General features: G+C 39.4%; 1 protein-coding gene across 3 annotated transcripts in view; it reads right to left on the bottom strand.

Moving 5' to 3' along the window:
• Positions 1-771: 771 nt before the first annotated feature.
• YIPF7 (Yip1 domain family member 7) overlaps positions 772-16,216 on the bottom strand; it is a 66,399-nt gene continuing 50,954 nt past the window's right edge. For all 3 annotated transcript variants that reach the window (XM_089657289.1, XM_089657290.1, XM_089657291.1), the window contains 2 exons: positions 15,026-15,207; positions 772-1,063 (listed from right to left, as the gene is read on the bottom strand). In XM_089657289.1, coding sequence (XP_089513415.1) covers positions 901-1,063; positions 15,026-15,207 — 345 coding nt within the window. In that variant the 3' untranslated portion in view covers positions 772-900. The remainder of the gene's footprint in view (positions 1,064-15,025; positions 15,208-16,216) is intronic.

Consider the following 16,216-nt stretch of genomic DNA (forward strand, 5'->3'; position numbering starts at 1 on the left):
ATGTCTTGTATTCAGATGTTTTTCAGGCAGATTCAAAATTCTAATTTGAATTTTGATATTTTTTTTTTTTAATTTTTCATTCATATCAGTACTACACAGTGAAAGAGTTAACACATTGCATCAAAGCTTCCCCTGCATGTGTTTATTTTTGTATACTTATTTGGATACTTATAGACTCCTTCAAGAGTTGGTTCTGGCCAGCTCAGTGGATTGCTTTAAAAAAGTCCTGGATTCTTTCCTAGATACACAGAATATAACTGGATACTAACATTTACAGGTAAAGTTGATCCAGGAAATATCTGATTGCCTCTCGGGGATCAGGAAGGAATTGTTTCCCTGCAGGAACAAATTGGATCATGCTTTGATGTTTTTTTTTGCCTTCCTCTGGATCAACTGTGGATGTAGGATTATAACTCTTTTTTTTACTGAACTGGATGAACTTGTCTTTTTTCATCCAGACTACCTATGTAACTATAATATCTTCAGGCTGCCACATCACATGACTAAAATAACTAAATGGGGTTGTGTTTCATTCAACCTAGATGAGTTATGGAATAGAAATGTAGAACAGTGAATCTGTAGGAAGTGCTTTTTTTTTCTTTGCTTCTTGCAGGGCTATCTATTTTATTTATTTATTTTTAAATTGGGTTTAAATGGTAATGGGCACATATTTTTATAACATATCTCAATGGACAAGGATTGTAACAGAGGGCTTGGAGCTGTCATTCTCTGCAATATTCTATTGCTTAAATGATACAATGAGACATTAAAACCTATGCATACCTAAAAAGGTCATATATTATCAGTAAAACATAAAATTATATTGCTTTGCTATTAATCAGAAAAACAGAATGTTCATGGCTTTTTCCATTTGTTTTCATAAATTAATACAATGGTATTTCAGAACACAGTTAATAATGCAAATAATCCATAAAACAGTGCACAGGGATAGGCTACAAGTAGTTGCTGTCCTTCCATTGCCAGCGTAGAGATGAAGATTTTTGAGGCTGAAAAACTGCACCACACTATTATAGCTGCTGCCAAGATTGTCCCGGCAATTCCTCTGGAAATGAAAAAAATTGTAATTATAAAGTTCCAATAATGCTACATGTACAGTATCTAGATAGATCACAAAATGTAATCTCAGTGTAATTTCAGAAAAACATCAACTTTTTAATGAGGGTAACAAAAGCATTTAAAACCAAACTCCGCACTGATAAAAGGGACTTTTCCTCCTGCATGGGTTAAATGCTATTTTTCTAGGGGGATAGGAATAAGGCAAAATATTTATCCTATTCCTCGCTCATACAGACTTCCTCCTCTCCATAAGACTAGTTCTCCAAAGCTACTCATCTTTGCTGCTTAACCAGTCACAGGTCCCCAACGTTATCCATGGTTCTGCATTGTATGTGAGGGTGCAGAGGGTCCACTCACATTCTGGGAGTGGCAAAGATTGAAGGAAAGCACCAGATGCTAGGGGTGCAAGAAATAAGGTAAGTAATTATTTGTATTCATCATTCCTCAGACAAAATGAACTTTTAACCCTTGCAGTGCCAAGATGTCCCTACTGCAAGGCCTCTAACAATTAGTAAGAGGCAGAACTAAAACTCAAATTAAGATCAATGCTTGGTCTTAAAGATGTCACAGCTGAGCAGGTATAAATGAGAAAAAAAACTGCTCCCCCTCAGATACAGGCACTTACTCCACTTTGTTCTCACTACTCTTTGCTAGCAATTAAGCATTTTCAAGATGTCAAAAAGGGAACTGCATATTAATGTTAAGTGTAAGTGTTAATTGCTGCTTAGAGATTTAAACTCCACAATATTAAACCACATTCTGTTTTTTATTAGATTGAGTATAGAATAACATTTTTGTTTTTGCATAAGATAAATATATATAACCTTTCTAAATTATTATTATTATTATTGTTATCATCCAATGATTTTATGTCCCAGCACTGTAGAATTGTGAAAAAACATCTATGGTACAATCTTCAGTTTATGTTAGTAAAGATTGTCATCAATCCCTCTAGATACACTTTAAAATATATGTAATCCCCAACTGAATGACATTTAGTTTGCTAAAGTACCACATATTTTAAAAATAAAATTCAAGTTTTCATGACAACAGTCAACTATGCTTGCATAATGTGTATTGAAATGGTGACTTGTAGACTCTATCTGGAGAGTTCGTGACAGGGTGATAATGCAGAAGTACACTTATGAGACTGGGACATTGTCATCCTGTAACATGGAGTGACTGAATAAGGTCCTTCATGGCAGGGTGACCAGGTATAATTTTAATGAAAACTGCATATTTAAACATTTGAAAATGACTTGTGAAATTACATTAATATATTAAAACTTATATGAGATTTTATCAACTATGTTTTCATTCATTTTAAGCTGTAATTACCATAATAAATGGGCTCCAATTTGTAACTACCAGTATACAGAAAGAAGCAATGGAAGCCTTTGTATTGTCCTCAGTACTGGTTCACGTTAATAAAGTAAAGTCAGCATGTAAAGGCTGGTGTACACGGACCGAAAATCGTCCAGTTCAGCAGGAACCGGACAAATTTTGTACCGCTGTCTGTTCAACATAAGCCGGTCTAATGACTGGCTTCTGTTGGACAGTCTGGCTGGAAAACCAGCATTTGATCAGTGCATGCAGCCAATGGCTGCAGCACTGATCCGTGTATTCTAACGGGGAGAAGGGGTGGGGAGAGATGCTGTCAGAATATAACTATTCCCCCAGCTATACCACCTCCCTGAAAATCCTGGTGAGTACAGATTCCACCAGGACCCTTCTCATCCAACATAAATACTTTGTCTGTAGTACGCCTCTTTTGGTGACCCTCAGTCCGTTAAGTAACTCCACTACCAGTTGGGAACTTGCTACTCTGCAATAACTGGTTAGTTCTTCCTTTTGCTCCCATTATGGAGCACCAGCATAGACATGCACGAGTTCACATCGGCAGACCTCTCTTATGTGTGTATTGCAGTATTTCCTATCTGCTGTTGCTTAAAACTACATTGTGTGTACCTGGCACAACCATTGTATAAGCTGTATGATGTAAATTATTTAGTGTAATATGTTGCACACCAATAAAAAAAAAAAAATAGAATACAATAACAGCAGGACGAGATCCCTGCATTCACACCAGTTGTGTGGATGCAGAGATCTGTGTTTTTTTTTTTTTTCTCCCAGTTTAAAGGGCAGTAGTCCATAGCAGCCATTCACAATTTATCCTTCACAGACCTGAAAGTAATGTGAAATCTGAACAATAAACTCAAAACATGGCTTTGTTTGGCTTCTTGTACTTTGCGATATATCATTACCCTTTTTAATCCATTACTAATTTTAAGCTCAAAATTAATTCTTATTTTTTCTTTGGAATTATTAAAAGACCTTGGTTACCTATGAAAATTTGCAATGTGTAAAACAAAAAAAAAAACTGTCCGTCCTTTGGATGTTGGTGATCTAACGAATAATTTATCACAAAGCATTACATGCGGCAATAATATACAAAAAGTGATGAATGTACAGAACTGCACTACAGAGATTTCTAGGTGATAGGTCCACTTATGAAGATCTACATAAATACAATTACTGCAAGGATTATACAAACCAGAGAATGGTGTCATGATGTCTCAGGTGCAATGATTGCTAGCAACCAACCAGATTACAGTTTACTGAAGACTTTTTGGTGATTGATTGATTTTGGTTGCTTGCACATTGCTCTCTTCTCTATTAAATAAGCTTCTTGTCTCTGAAAAGAACATGCTATAAAGCCAATTGCAGACAGAAGAGATGTCTGTTGCAGTAAATTGCTACACACTGATGTTCACCTGGAGGTATAAGGATAGTGTATGATACAAGAAGGTCCTTTCTCAGCTTTCACAATCATTATCGATGCAAGGCATCCTTTCATGTGCATAGCAATGACAATAAAATAAAACAACCCAAAATTATGAGCTTCTGTGAGTAAAGACTGGGAACCTTTAGCCTTGGTGGTAGCAATGACCAACTGGCCCTTTTATGGAAGAAGCAGTTTTTTGTTGGGTAAGGATAGTGCACCACACAAAGTACACTGCAGTGCTGCAGTGAATGGTGGTGAACGGTAAGTGTTTTCTTGGAGAACCTGGAATATGGCACTACACATTTCAAATATTTTGTATATACTGTATACAGTATATTATCTAAATACAATAATGAATAAAATGCAATGCCATCATCATAATAAATTCTTATTGAACTTTCTTTAACAAATGAGCACAACATATTTCACAGATGTGCATTCTTCCAGCACTGACTTCCTTTACATGTCTACTTTCAGTCGCATGACATCTCAGAGCCCCAAAACCGTTGCTGGTAGACTTCCCTCTGTTAGACCTTGTGATTGACCAAGAAACAGGTAGCTATAAAATGCCCAGCAACTGAGGCTGACTGACTGAGTGTCTTGCTCTGATAGAGGTCTGAATGTGGAAGTATTAACCCAACATATATTATTTGTTCTTGCTCAGAGGGCAAAACTCCCTCTCCCTCTCTCCCAACCCAGTCCTTACTACTGGCTATTATCTTTCTTCATAATGGTTACAGTATCAGCACCTGTGGTAGTGAGCTCTTGATCCACAACTTGGGGTTCCCCAGGGTGCGGAGTCTAAGCCCCAGCCTGCTTGTTCACCAGGGCCCCTGATGGTGGGGATGGACTTGCAGCAGGCTGGGACCAGGTCGCGGCCCCCAGGTACACCCAGCTGAGGTAGAGGAGACCGCTAGAGGGAGCAGGGTACAATGGGAGAAGACACAGGGAATCCAGTAGGCAAGCCGAGGTCAGGACAGGTGGAAAACAAGCAAGGTCAGGGACGAAGCTGGGGTCGGTACACATATAGGCTATATAGGATTCACAGTAGTAACACAAGGGAGCTCCAACAACAAGACGTTGCGCAGGCAAAGTGGGAGAGACTGAGCATGTCTTTAAATAGACAAGCCAGCTAGGAGGCGGACCAGGAAGTGATAGAAGGGAAGGACATAAAACCCAGAAGATAGCAGACAACGCCCACAGGTGAGCACAGACAAACACACATGTGAAGGAATCAAGAGCAGCAAGGAGGTGAGAATAAACACACAAGAGGCTGCTGGCTAACTTGTGACATACAGTAACATAAGGTTATATTTACATTATCTTCTAAAAATACACAGGTCTGCGACTAAAAAGCTGTTTGATTATTTTCATCTAATTTCCATGTATTTTGGTGTGCTGAAAACAAATAAGATATTGAAAAAACTCTTAGATGTCATGATTTGCCACAAAATGCTAAATTTTCTTCAAATCTATCAAATTTTTTTAATTTTTGGTATTTTTTTATATTATGGGTTTTTAACCAAATGTAAAGTCCAAATTACTGTTATTTAATTCACATAAGTGCATTTAAGATATAAAATGCCATAAAAACCTTAAAGGGGTTGTGCGAGTTATGTAAAAAAAAATATAGCACTGTAAATCTGATGGTCAGCAACATATACAGTGGGGATCGAACGTTTTGGCACCCCAGCTAAAAATTTGCATTAATGTGCATAAAGAAGCCAAGGAAAGATGGAAAAATCTCCAAAAGGCATCAAATTACAGATTAGACATTCTTATAATATGTCAACAAAAGTTAGATTTTATTTCCATCATTTACACTTTCAAAATAACAGAAAACAAAAAAATGGCGTCTGCAAAAGTTTGGGCACCCTGCAGAGTTAATATCTTGTACTGCCCCCTTTGGCAAGTATCACAGCTTGTAAACGCTTTTTGTAGCCAGCCAAGAGTCTTTCAATTCTTGTTTGAGGTATCTTTGCACATTTTACCTTACAAAAGTCTTCCAGTTCTTTGAGATTTCTGGGCTGTCTGTCATGCACTGCTCTTTTAAGGTCTATCCATAGATTTTCAATTATGTTGAGGTCAGGAGATTGTGTAAACCTTCAGTTTATGCCTCTTGATGTAATCCCCCGTGGATTTCGAGGTGTGTTTAGGATCATTATCCATTTGTAGAAGCCATCCTCTCTTTAACTTCAGCTCTTTCACAGATGACATCAAATTACCATCCAAAATTTGCTGAAATTTTATTGAATCCATTTTTCCTTCTACTCACGAGATGTTCCCTGTGCCACTGGCTGCAACACAACCCCAAAGCATGATTGATCCAACCCCATGCTTAACAGTTGGACAGAGGTTCTTTTCATTAAATTCTGTGCCCCTTCTTCTCCAAACGTACCTTTGCTCATTCCGGCCAAAAAGTTCAATTTTAACCTCATCGGTCCACAAAACTTGTTTCCAAAATGCATCAGGCTTGTCTATATGTTCATTTGCAAAGTTCAAACGATGATTTTTGTGGTGAGGACGTAGAAGAGGTTTTCTTCTGATGACTCTTCCATGAAGACCATATTTGTACAAGTATCTCTTTATAGTGGAATAGTGTACCACAACTCCAGTGTCTGCCAGATCTTTCTGGAGGGATCGTGCAGTCAAACGTGGGTTTTGAATTGCTTTTCTCACAATCCTGCGAGCTGTTCTGTCTGATATTTTTCTTGGTCTTCCAGATCTTGCTTTAACTTCCACTGTTCCTGCTGACTGCCATTTCTTAATTACATTCCAAATAGAGGATATTGACATCTGAAAACGCTTTGCTATCTTCTTATAGCCTTCTCCAGCTTTGTGAGCGTCAACTATTTTCAGTTTCAGTTTTCTAGACAACTGCTTAGAAGAACCCATGGTGCTGATTGTTGGGGCAAGGTCAGATGAGTCTGGGCATTTAAAACCTTTGAGATTGACATCACCTGGTCTTCCCAGACGATGATTGAGAACAATCCATGACACTGGCAGGTCTCAGCTTTGCAAAGGGGGCAGTGCATGCTATAAATTTGGCACGGTGCCCAAACTTTTGCAGATGCCATTTTTTTGTTTTCTGTTATTTTGAAAGTGTAAATGATGGAAATAAAATCTAACTTTTGTTGACATATTATAAGAATGTCTAATCTGTAATTTGATGCCTTTTGGAGATTTTTCCATCTTTCCTTGGCTTCTTTATGCACATTAATACAAATTTTTAGCTGGGGTGCCCAAACTTTCGATCCCCACTGTACACAAGCTAAGCAAGTTTTAGGGAGAAAAAATTCTATTTCCTCATTTCCCTAGTTCTCTTCTGGCCCTTTGTTGTTAAATGCAGGTAAACAATCTCTGCCCCTCCCCCCCTGCAAAGGAGGTGAATACAAGTGCTGCTCTGAGTGACATGTCTGACTACTGGGATACTCAGCAGCACGCTGTATGTGTAAGCCTCAGCCCTGAGTCTGTGCTTCTAATGGTAGAAGGAGTTAATCTTTCCTGAAGAATCCAGTGGGAGGGAGACACAGGGCAGATAGCAGCAGCTCCGGTCAGTGCAGGGGGACGTGGCCAGCACTGTGATGTCTCGTGTACAGACACATAGCTGCTCTCTCCTGCAGTCCACACTTGTGCACAAATCATCATCGGGTTCTTGGTTCTAGGCTGTTCACACTTTTTCATCGCGGTTCGTGTTTGCTCGTCATTCTTCAACCGTTATGTTATGGCTCCGCAAAAGTGTATTAATTCGCCAGACAGTTTCTGTTTCATCTGTGAATATACAGTGTTGAAGCAACAGCAGAATATTACAGACTTTGTGAAAAAAGTATACTTTGCATACTTTGGACTAAAAATTGGAGATCAAGATAAAGTTTGGGTGCCTCATAAAGTCTGCAAACGGTGTGTTGAGGACCTCTGAAACTGGTTCAAGGGTAAGAAAAAATCTGTCCGTTATGGGATTCCTATGGTATGACGAGAGCAAAAGAACCATAGTAACGACTGTTACTTTTGTTCATGCCATGTGAAAGGGTTTAATTCCAAATGGAAGCATTCCATTTCATACCCCAATCTTCACTCAGCAATTCGTCCCATCCCCCATGGCACAGATATTCCAGTACTCAAGCCCCCTGCTACCTTGGAAGAGATACCTAGCTCCGATGAAGGTGAAGTCATACCTGAACCAGATGACGAATCAAGTTCTGACTTTGAAGATGATACAAGACCAAAATTGTTTTCTCAGGAGGAGATGAATGATTTGGTAAGAGACTTGAATCTTCCCAAAGATGCCGCTGAGTTACTCAGATCAAGGCTGAAAAGCGGGAATTTATTGTTGCCAGGAGTGTCAACTTCATGGTTCAGACATTGTGAAAAGGAGTTCGTTCCTTACTTCGCCCAGGAAGACAAGTTGGTTTATTGCATCGATGTCGAAGGTCTGATGGGTCAATTTAAAATCCAATATGATTCAGAGCAATGGCGTCTTTTTATAGATTCTTCAAAAAGAAGTCTCAAAGCAGTTTTACTCCACAACGGTGGTTTTTACACTTCCATACCTGTAGGTCATTCCGTACACTTGAAGGAAACCTACGAGAACTTGGAATTGGTTCTTCGTAAACTTAAATATGAAGACCATGGTTGGCAAGTGTGTGGGGACTTGAAGGTCTTGTGCATGCTGCTCGGGCAACAAGCTGGGTATACCAAATACACTTGTTTTCTGTGTCTATGGGACAGTCGAGACCGACAAAATCACTGGACCAAGAAGAGTTGGCAGCCAAGGGTGCTAGCAGTCGGTGAAAAAAATGTCCTCCGAGAAACTTCGGTAACTTCCCAAAAAGTTCTTCTACCACCTCTCCACATAAAATTGGGATTGATGAAGCAATTCGTAAAATCACTTCCAAGAGATGGAGAATGCTTCAAATACTTGATCACCAAGTTTCCAGGCCTGTCAGAGGCAAAATTGAAGGAAGGTGTGTTCGTCGGACCAGACATTAGAAGGCTTATAGTTGATCAAGAGTTTGTCAATACCATGACGGATCCTCAAAAAGAAGGGTGGATTGCATTTAAAGAAGTCATACAGAAATTTTTAGGCAATAACAAAGATCCTCACTACAAAAAGATCATCGGACGAATGCTGAAAGCATTTCAAGCTTTAGGTTGCCTGATGAGTTTGACAGTGCATTTCCTCCAGTCCCACCTTGACTACTTTCCTGCAAATTTGGGAGCTGTGAGTGGGGAACAAGGTGAACGATTCCACCAAGACATTAAAGAGATGGAAAGGAGATACCAGGGAAAATGGAGCATTACAATGATGGCAGACTACTGTTGGATGCTTCAGAGAGACATTCCAGATGCTACTCACAAGCGTAAATGCACCAAGAGGAGCCTCACAGGGAAGAAGAATCGAGTATAGTGTGTGTAGGTGAGTTCATTTCAGTTCAAAAAAGGATTTTCATGAACAAAATTGTAACTTTAATGTTATAAGTCTATTTCCATTTATTTTGAGGTATTGCCTTATTTAACATAGTTACCTAAATTGTCAGGAAACGTGATGTCCTATGACAAAATGGAGGTCATTTTTTCGGATTCAGCGCACCAAACAACATAAAGATTATGTGGAATAACCAAAACAGCTCTTGAAAAAAATGTTTTTGCAGACCTGTGATATTTTTGTATGTAAAGCCAGTCTAAAGCCAGCCATAGACGGTTCAAATCTTGTCAGGTTCAGCAGGGACCAGACGAAATTTGAACCATGTATGGGCAGGCTAAATGTACCCAAACTGATCAATCGATCAACTGGGGTACAACCAGCCTGTTGACTTTTACATGCAATTATTACCACAAAGGCTTGATGGGAGGGATTCCCCCAGCAACACTGATTGTTGATGTGACCCATGGTTGCAGGAAAAAAAATTCACTCCATCTGTGACTGGCTTACATTCCCTTACACACAGCCTTTCTGATCAGGTTTGCCTGCCAGTTTTGCAGGTAGACCTGAATGGAAGGTCCATTCATCCCAATGGACAAGTGGATGGAAACAGACTTGTGTCCGTTTACACCCGCCTACCTCCAGATCCGACCTGGTCCTCTTCTATTTAGGCAAAGCAGATCAGAGGGTAGTCAGGTGTAAACAGATAGAGGAGTTTACTCCTGGTCATCCATGGAGCAGATCGGGCTCTGTCCTTGTATGTTTTGCAGAAACTGAGTGGTGTCATTCACCCACTCTGCTCCTATAAGCAGGGGAACTGTGGGCTGTCCCCTGCTGATCGGGACAGAATCTGCCCCCTGTGATAGGGGCCTAAGGCTACTTGTAGACTCGTAGACATAAGAATGAGCTTGGCATAATTTTGAGAGAGAAACCTTTTTATAAACAGAAGTGAATACTATCTAATGGCTCACTCATTTTCGAATATTCAGTTAAGTTCAGTTAAGGGAATAATGAGAAAAAGGCAGGCAAAACATTTGTTTGACAGAAAATGAATGAAAAATACCAGCTGTTAATAGGCAAACATTTATCTTAACATTTCTCCTTTCTTTTGACCACTATCTTATGTTTATGATATGATATCATGTCCTGTATATGTACATGTATAAGTACACTGTGATTCCAGTTCATGCTGTTGCATGTAAAAGTGAGACTTTTGTGATCCAAATTGTAACAATTCATCTGCTGGATGATGCTTAATACTGCAACTGCACACCTGTCCTCACTCAGGAGTCTTTAAAGTGCTTTCTGGCCATCTTTAATAATATTCAGCTCATCTGATTACATTCCTGTTTTGTGTGCTTGTACTGCATTTAGTGCTGTCTAATATAAAGGATCGACCACATACCGTGAAATACTTACTGGCCAATATGGCTGGGGTAACAAGCAGATTAATACCATTCTTATTTAGCAGATTAAAAACATTAGACAATCAGAAAAGAGTGTATTTAGCAACAGTTTCTTTTCCTTCATTTTACACAGCTTTTGTGGCATAACTCAAAATAATAATCAGATATGAAGAGTGAAAACACCATAAATCAAACAATGTCTGACACTGGAAATTCATATTTTAGGACATCTGGAACCCTTGCTTGTAGGTTAAATTTTCACTGCAGAATTTCATAAATTCCACATGAAAATTTGAAATTAAGTGCTGTTATAGGATACATCTTTATTAAATCCTTATATATGATATGTGTTTTGATTTTAGAGGCATTGTGCTTTTTTTTTTTTTTAATGTAAGCATTAACTCGGTGTCATTGCAAAGCTGAAAGCATATGTGATAATAAATGCCTTGGTGATACTAGCGGCATACAGCTTAATACCTACATAATCTGTTTTGCCCTAGTATAAATGACATTTCTTCCCTTTAAGATGCAGCTTAATCCTTCTATCTGAAAATGCGGATCTATAACTACAGCCCTCCGACATGAAATCTCATTAAATAATCTCTTTTGGTCCATTTGCTTTATTTAAAATCTATCAAGCATCATGTGAACTCAATCTGTGAAGTGAAAGTAGATCTTTATCCTCTAATTGAAATGGTTACACATGGATGCAGCGGGGGAACAGTATAAAGGAAGTATTTAAAAAAAAAAAAGTGTTTCAGTCTGGCCTTCTCATGTTTTCTATCACATGGGAATGCATGCGGGTTATGTAAATGATGGCGGTTGAGAAAGGATTGTGGATTCAGTTTATTTCCTGCTTCTATAAATATGTTTTTAAAGTTAACTTTGCCCATGCATTTGCATATACTTTCATTTCTTTTCCTCCCCCGATGTTCTTTTTACCTGGAGGAATGAGGACAAGAAACTCTGAATAAGCTCTAAGTTGTTCTGCTGGGGAGCTTACAAAGGACACTGGAGCATGGCAATTGGTTGCTCAAGCACTCAGCACTGCATTGTAGGAGAGAGACACATCCACCACCCCATACCCAGAGGTACTTTTCTTCCCCACTGGGATTGGATGCAGCAAGGATATATTTGTATGAATTGTTTTTAAAATACATTTTATTTTAACTTAATTATTACAGGCCAGTGTAGTTTAAAGAAGACTGGTATAACGAGATGTCCCTCACACCCATGTATGGAGAGTGGTTTCTGTAGAGTACCTGCAGATACCACTGACTGGAATATCATGATATGTACTGTACATCACCTAATATGATAAATGTATAGCAATACATTCAGATATCTTATGGTCACTTTCCCTTCCCGCACTTCTCGCTGCCTATTGGCCTACTGCACAGCCAGTAGGAAGATGAGGAGAACAAGAAACAGCAGGTCATACTACACTCTACAACTTAAGGTGGAACTCCACCCATATATTCATACACATGACCCACTCATGTCCTAAAGCCCCATCTCTTAAAAAAAAAAAAAACATTTCCACCCTTTTCCTGCAGTCTTATAGTCAGTCAAGTAGTGGTATAGGTCTTTCCTCTTCCTTCGCAGCTGCAGTGGGGGCTTTCCTCCTGGACTAAGCCATCTTCATGTCATGCTGTGTGAGCACCACTCAGTCCTGGAGCACTGTGAGCCTAGGCTGCCTGATAATGTACCCTCTGGAAATGGGGGGTATCAACAATAGGCTAGGCTCACAGCAAATGGGTTTAAAGCACTAACTGTTGTTCACCTAAGAAGAGGGCCAATGATGCTGAATGGAGGAAAAGGCTGGCTACAAGACTGAAGCATGGAGAGAGTAGGCAGACCTTGGACACATTTTATGTTACAGGAAAATGAGGGGTAAGTTGGGAGGGCCCCAGAAATTAGAAAAGAAAACAATACTGATATTCTACTTTAATATTTTCATATGTAAAAATGTATGTCTTACAAAAAAAATGAAGATACCATATTATTGTGCTAGGCACACAGTAGGCAGAATCAGCACAGCTGGCAGCCTTGGTCAGATAATCTTTATGTCATTTTTTGGACATGAAAAGATATTTCATGCATATACATATTTTCATTAGTGTAGCAACTATTTTACAAAATGATTTGGTAATGTCTTTTATTTGTTTACGTGAAGCAAGTCAGTCTTGACATACAAAACTACATATCCTGGCTTCTTTTACCGTCAGTCTATTAAAGTTTGATCAGCTGGCACAGTGGTTTTATTTACTGTGTAGCTGGAGATAAGATATAATACTGGCATCTCCTAAGTTGGTTTGGAATTGCACAGCTTCTTGTTGCCTTGGACTTAGGAAATATTTTATCCACAAACATAGTTGAGCAGGACAGATGGTGCTCCCTGCTAAGGCTGCTGGTTTTGATCTTCCCTGCACTTTAATGGATAATCTACTTCTGATTGCAGCTGTTGTCTTTGATTATTCCTCAACATTATGGTCACTCATCACTTTTTTGCACTGCCATGACCTTTTATACATAGTACCAACAAAAGTCTGTGACAGCAACTCTAGAAAACGGTTCAAATTATAATTTAAAAAGAAAAAAAATTGCTTTGTATAAGAAGGTATGCATATTTAAAGCTGACTGAAAGTGTACATTTACAGCTTCATCGATTTATATGTTTGGTGTACAAATGGATAAGCTGATCCACTGACTCATGGATGGAAATACTTCATAGTATCCTTGTTGCAATATAGCTCCATTGCTATATTCTCTATTGAATTATTTTAGGAATCAGAATTGGCCACTTGGAAACTGGACAATGGGGATGTTTCAGAATTCCCAGACCCATCGTGGAATAGATGCAGCAAGATGTTTTAAAAGAAAATACTTTATGGATGTGGCTGAGACGGGGGTGGCTTTGTTTTTACATGAGTGAAATACACACATTCCTAAAGCGTTAATAATGTTTTTTTTTTTATTAAAATAATAAATATGTTATACTAACCTGCTCTGTGCAATGGTACTGCACAGAGTAGCCCCGATTCTCCTCTTCTCTCATCCTCTGCTGGTGGTCTTGGCTCCTTCTCTTCTTTGATTGTCCCCATAGCAAGCCACTTGCTATGGGGGCATGTGGTGTTTGCTTGTTCACAAGCTGCGTGTCTATGGAGTTGCACTTTATAGACACGCACAGCAGGGCTTAGCCCTGCCCCACTTCCTCCTCACTGCACTTGATTGACTTCAGCAGGAGCCAATGGCTCTTGCAGCTGTTCAAGATCCTGTGTGAAGCTGTGCACACTGCTGGATCTCTTCTCCCCTTTCTTCCTCCTCACACAGGGAAGAGGGAGGACAGAAATATATAAAAAAAATGTACCTTAATGCAGGAATGCATTAAGATAAAAAAGCATTTTTAGCTTTACTATCACTTTAAGGAATCCTTTTCTAGTGCACTGGACAAAGGGGTGATACAAAACCAATCACCTTGGTTGTTTTTTCCTTGTGGGGAAGCTAAAGTGAGAAGAGCCCCATACCTTCTAAAAGAAGGATAGTATTCTAAGTTAAGTTAGTAGAAGATTACATTCTGAATAACAGGCATCCACCTTGGAGAAGGCATACACCTCCATAGATTTAACCATTTGTAACCCAGCAGATTTTCCAGATCCACCTCCTAAATCAACCACTCCTTTGTTAACAATCACAATATATTTTTTGCTTTGGAAAAGTTAAAGTGGAGTTCCACCCAAAAGTGGAAGCTCCATTTATCTGCCCCCCACTCCACTGCCACATTTGGCATTTTTTGGGGGGGAGGGCCTGGTTTTGACAGGTACCCGCTCCCACTTCCGGCTCAGTTCACCACGGCAAACTGAGCAGGAAGTTCTCGCTCCCCTCATAGCCCTCTGAGTCACTTCACAGGTTCCAGAGGACTGCGGCCCATTCACAAAGCTCAGCATGCCTCGCACATGTACAGTAGGAAACCAGCTATGAAGCCATAAGGCTTCACTGCCAGTTTCCCTTAGTCAAGATGACGGTGCCAGCACCCGACAGCTGATCAAAGAATCGACTCAGGGTGAGGACACCGCTGGATCCCTGGACAGGTAAGTCCCCTAATATTAAAAGTCAGCAGCTAAAGTATTTGTAGCTGCTGACTTTTAATTTTTTATGGCGGGAGGGCCAGAACTCTACTTTAAATCAGCTCCTCCCAGGCATTTCATCCAATTCAGAAAAGCATCCCCAGATCTTTCAAAGTATTGTTAAGATACTTCCAACTCAGCAATGTTGTCATTCAAAATAAAAGCAAAAGACTCAAAAACTAACATTTTTAAGATTCTTGGTACTTACTGGAGAGAAAATATGATGGCAAAGCAAGACAGTATTACCATAGGCAGAAGGCAATAACCCAAGACACTGGCAACACATCCGTGTGAGACACCTGTGAAACTCATCAGGTTTAATAAAGCATGAATTCCCAGGCAACCAAATATACTCATTGTGTACATGTAGCCAAAATGAATCTTTCCTGCCTGCAAACAGAGAAAGATCACAGTGAATTTCATAAAACAAGATGAAAGAAACTGTAATTTGTTTGATGTTTACATGATTTTTTCACAATCATTCTGTATTTATAACTGTAATGTGATTAAAGAGAGTTTTTCTTCTGGTGTTCAATAAATAAGAAACCCAAAATGATTGAATGATAGGGTGTCTACAAAACAGATTTCTTTATGTTGGGTCATCTGGAGTAGGATTTAAATGTACAATATGTTTAGCAAAACATTTAATTTTATTTTTGCCTCTTTGGGGAAGCAGTGGTCTCATTACTGAGGCTCTGACATAGCCCCTGCTAAGTCAGAGTCAGAGCTTTCCAATCAGCATGGAACATGAGCCTTGAGGAATGCAGCGCTATACGTCTGACTCAGTAGGGAGTGTGTTGGACCTCTGCAGAGAGACCATTGCTTCCAGACAGAGAGGTGTGGACATTCTCTGTAGCATGCTGTAAGTGGACAGTTTTTTTTTCTACTCAGATCGTGGCTGCTTTAGAAAGATAATGAACTGTAAAATACCAAACAAGGTTTGTTTTGATGCATATGAAATGTAGTCAGCTTATTTAAACTGAATGTCCACTTGGGCTAAAAGGGTTCTCACCAGGACAGCAAGTGATGGAAGTTCTTGTGAAAAGAGCCCTGAATACCAGTAAAAAACAACTGTGATCCTCCCCTACCCAATCCATAAGAAAAAAAAAATGGCTGGACCTACACCTGAATCGTCTTCTATGCCTTCCATCAATCCCTGCAATTAACAGGTTGAGCTCATCCTTTCAGCTTCTTTTCTATAATTGCATGTGGAGAATCCTATAGAGGTTTCTGAGACAAGATTTCTGTGTCCTGCTCCTTTGGAGAAATTGCCATAGGAAAACATAGAGGCCTCAAGTCAGTTGGAACAGTAGCTTGGCTGCAAGGATGAACCCCTCACAGGTAATATGGAATTGTAGAAAGATTTCACTACAACAGAAGAGGTCATGGGCATCCAAAC

Source organism: Staurois parvus, unplaced genomic scaffold (assembly GCF_062004578.1).
Source record: "Staurois parvus isolate SC_StPar_1 unplaced genomic scaffold, SC_StPar_1.0 ptg000980l, whole genome shotgun sequence".
NCBI lineage: Eukaryota > Metazoa > Chordata > Amphibia > Anura > Ranidae > Staurois > Staurois parvus.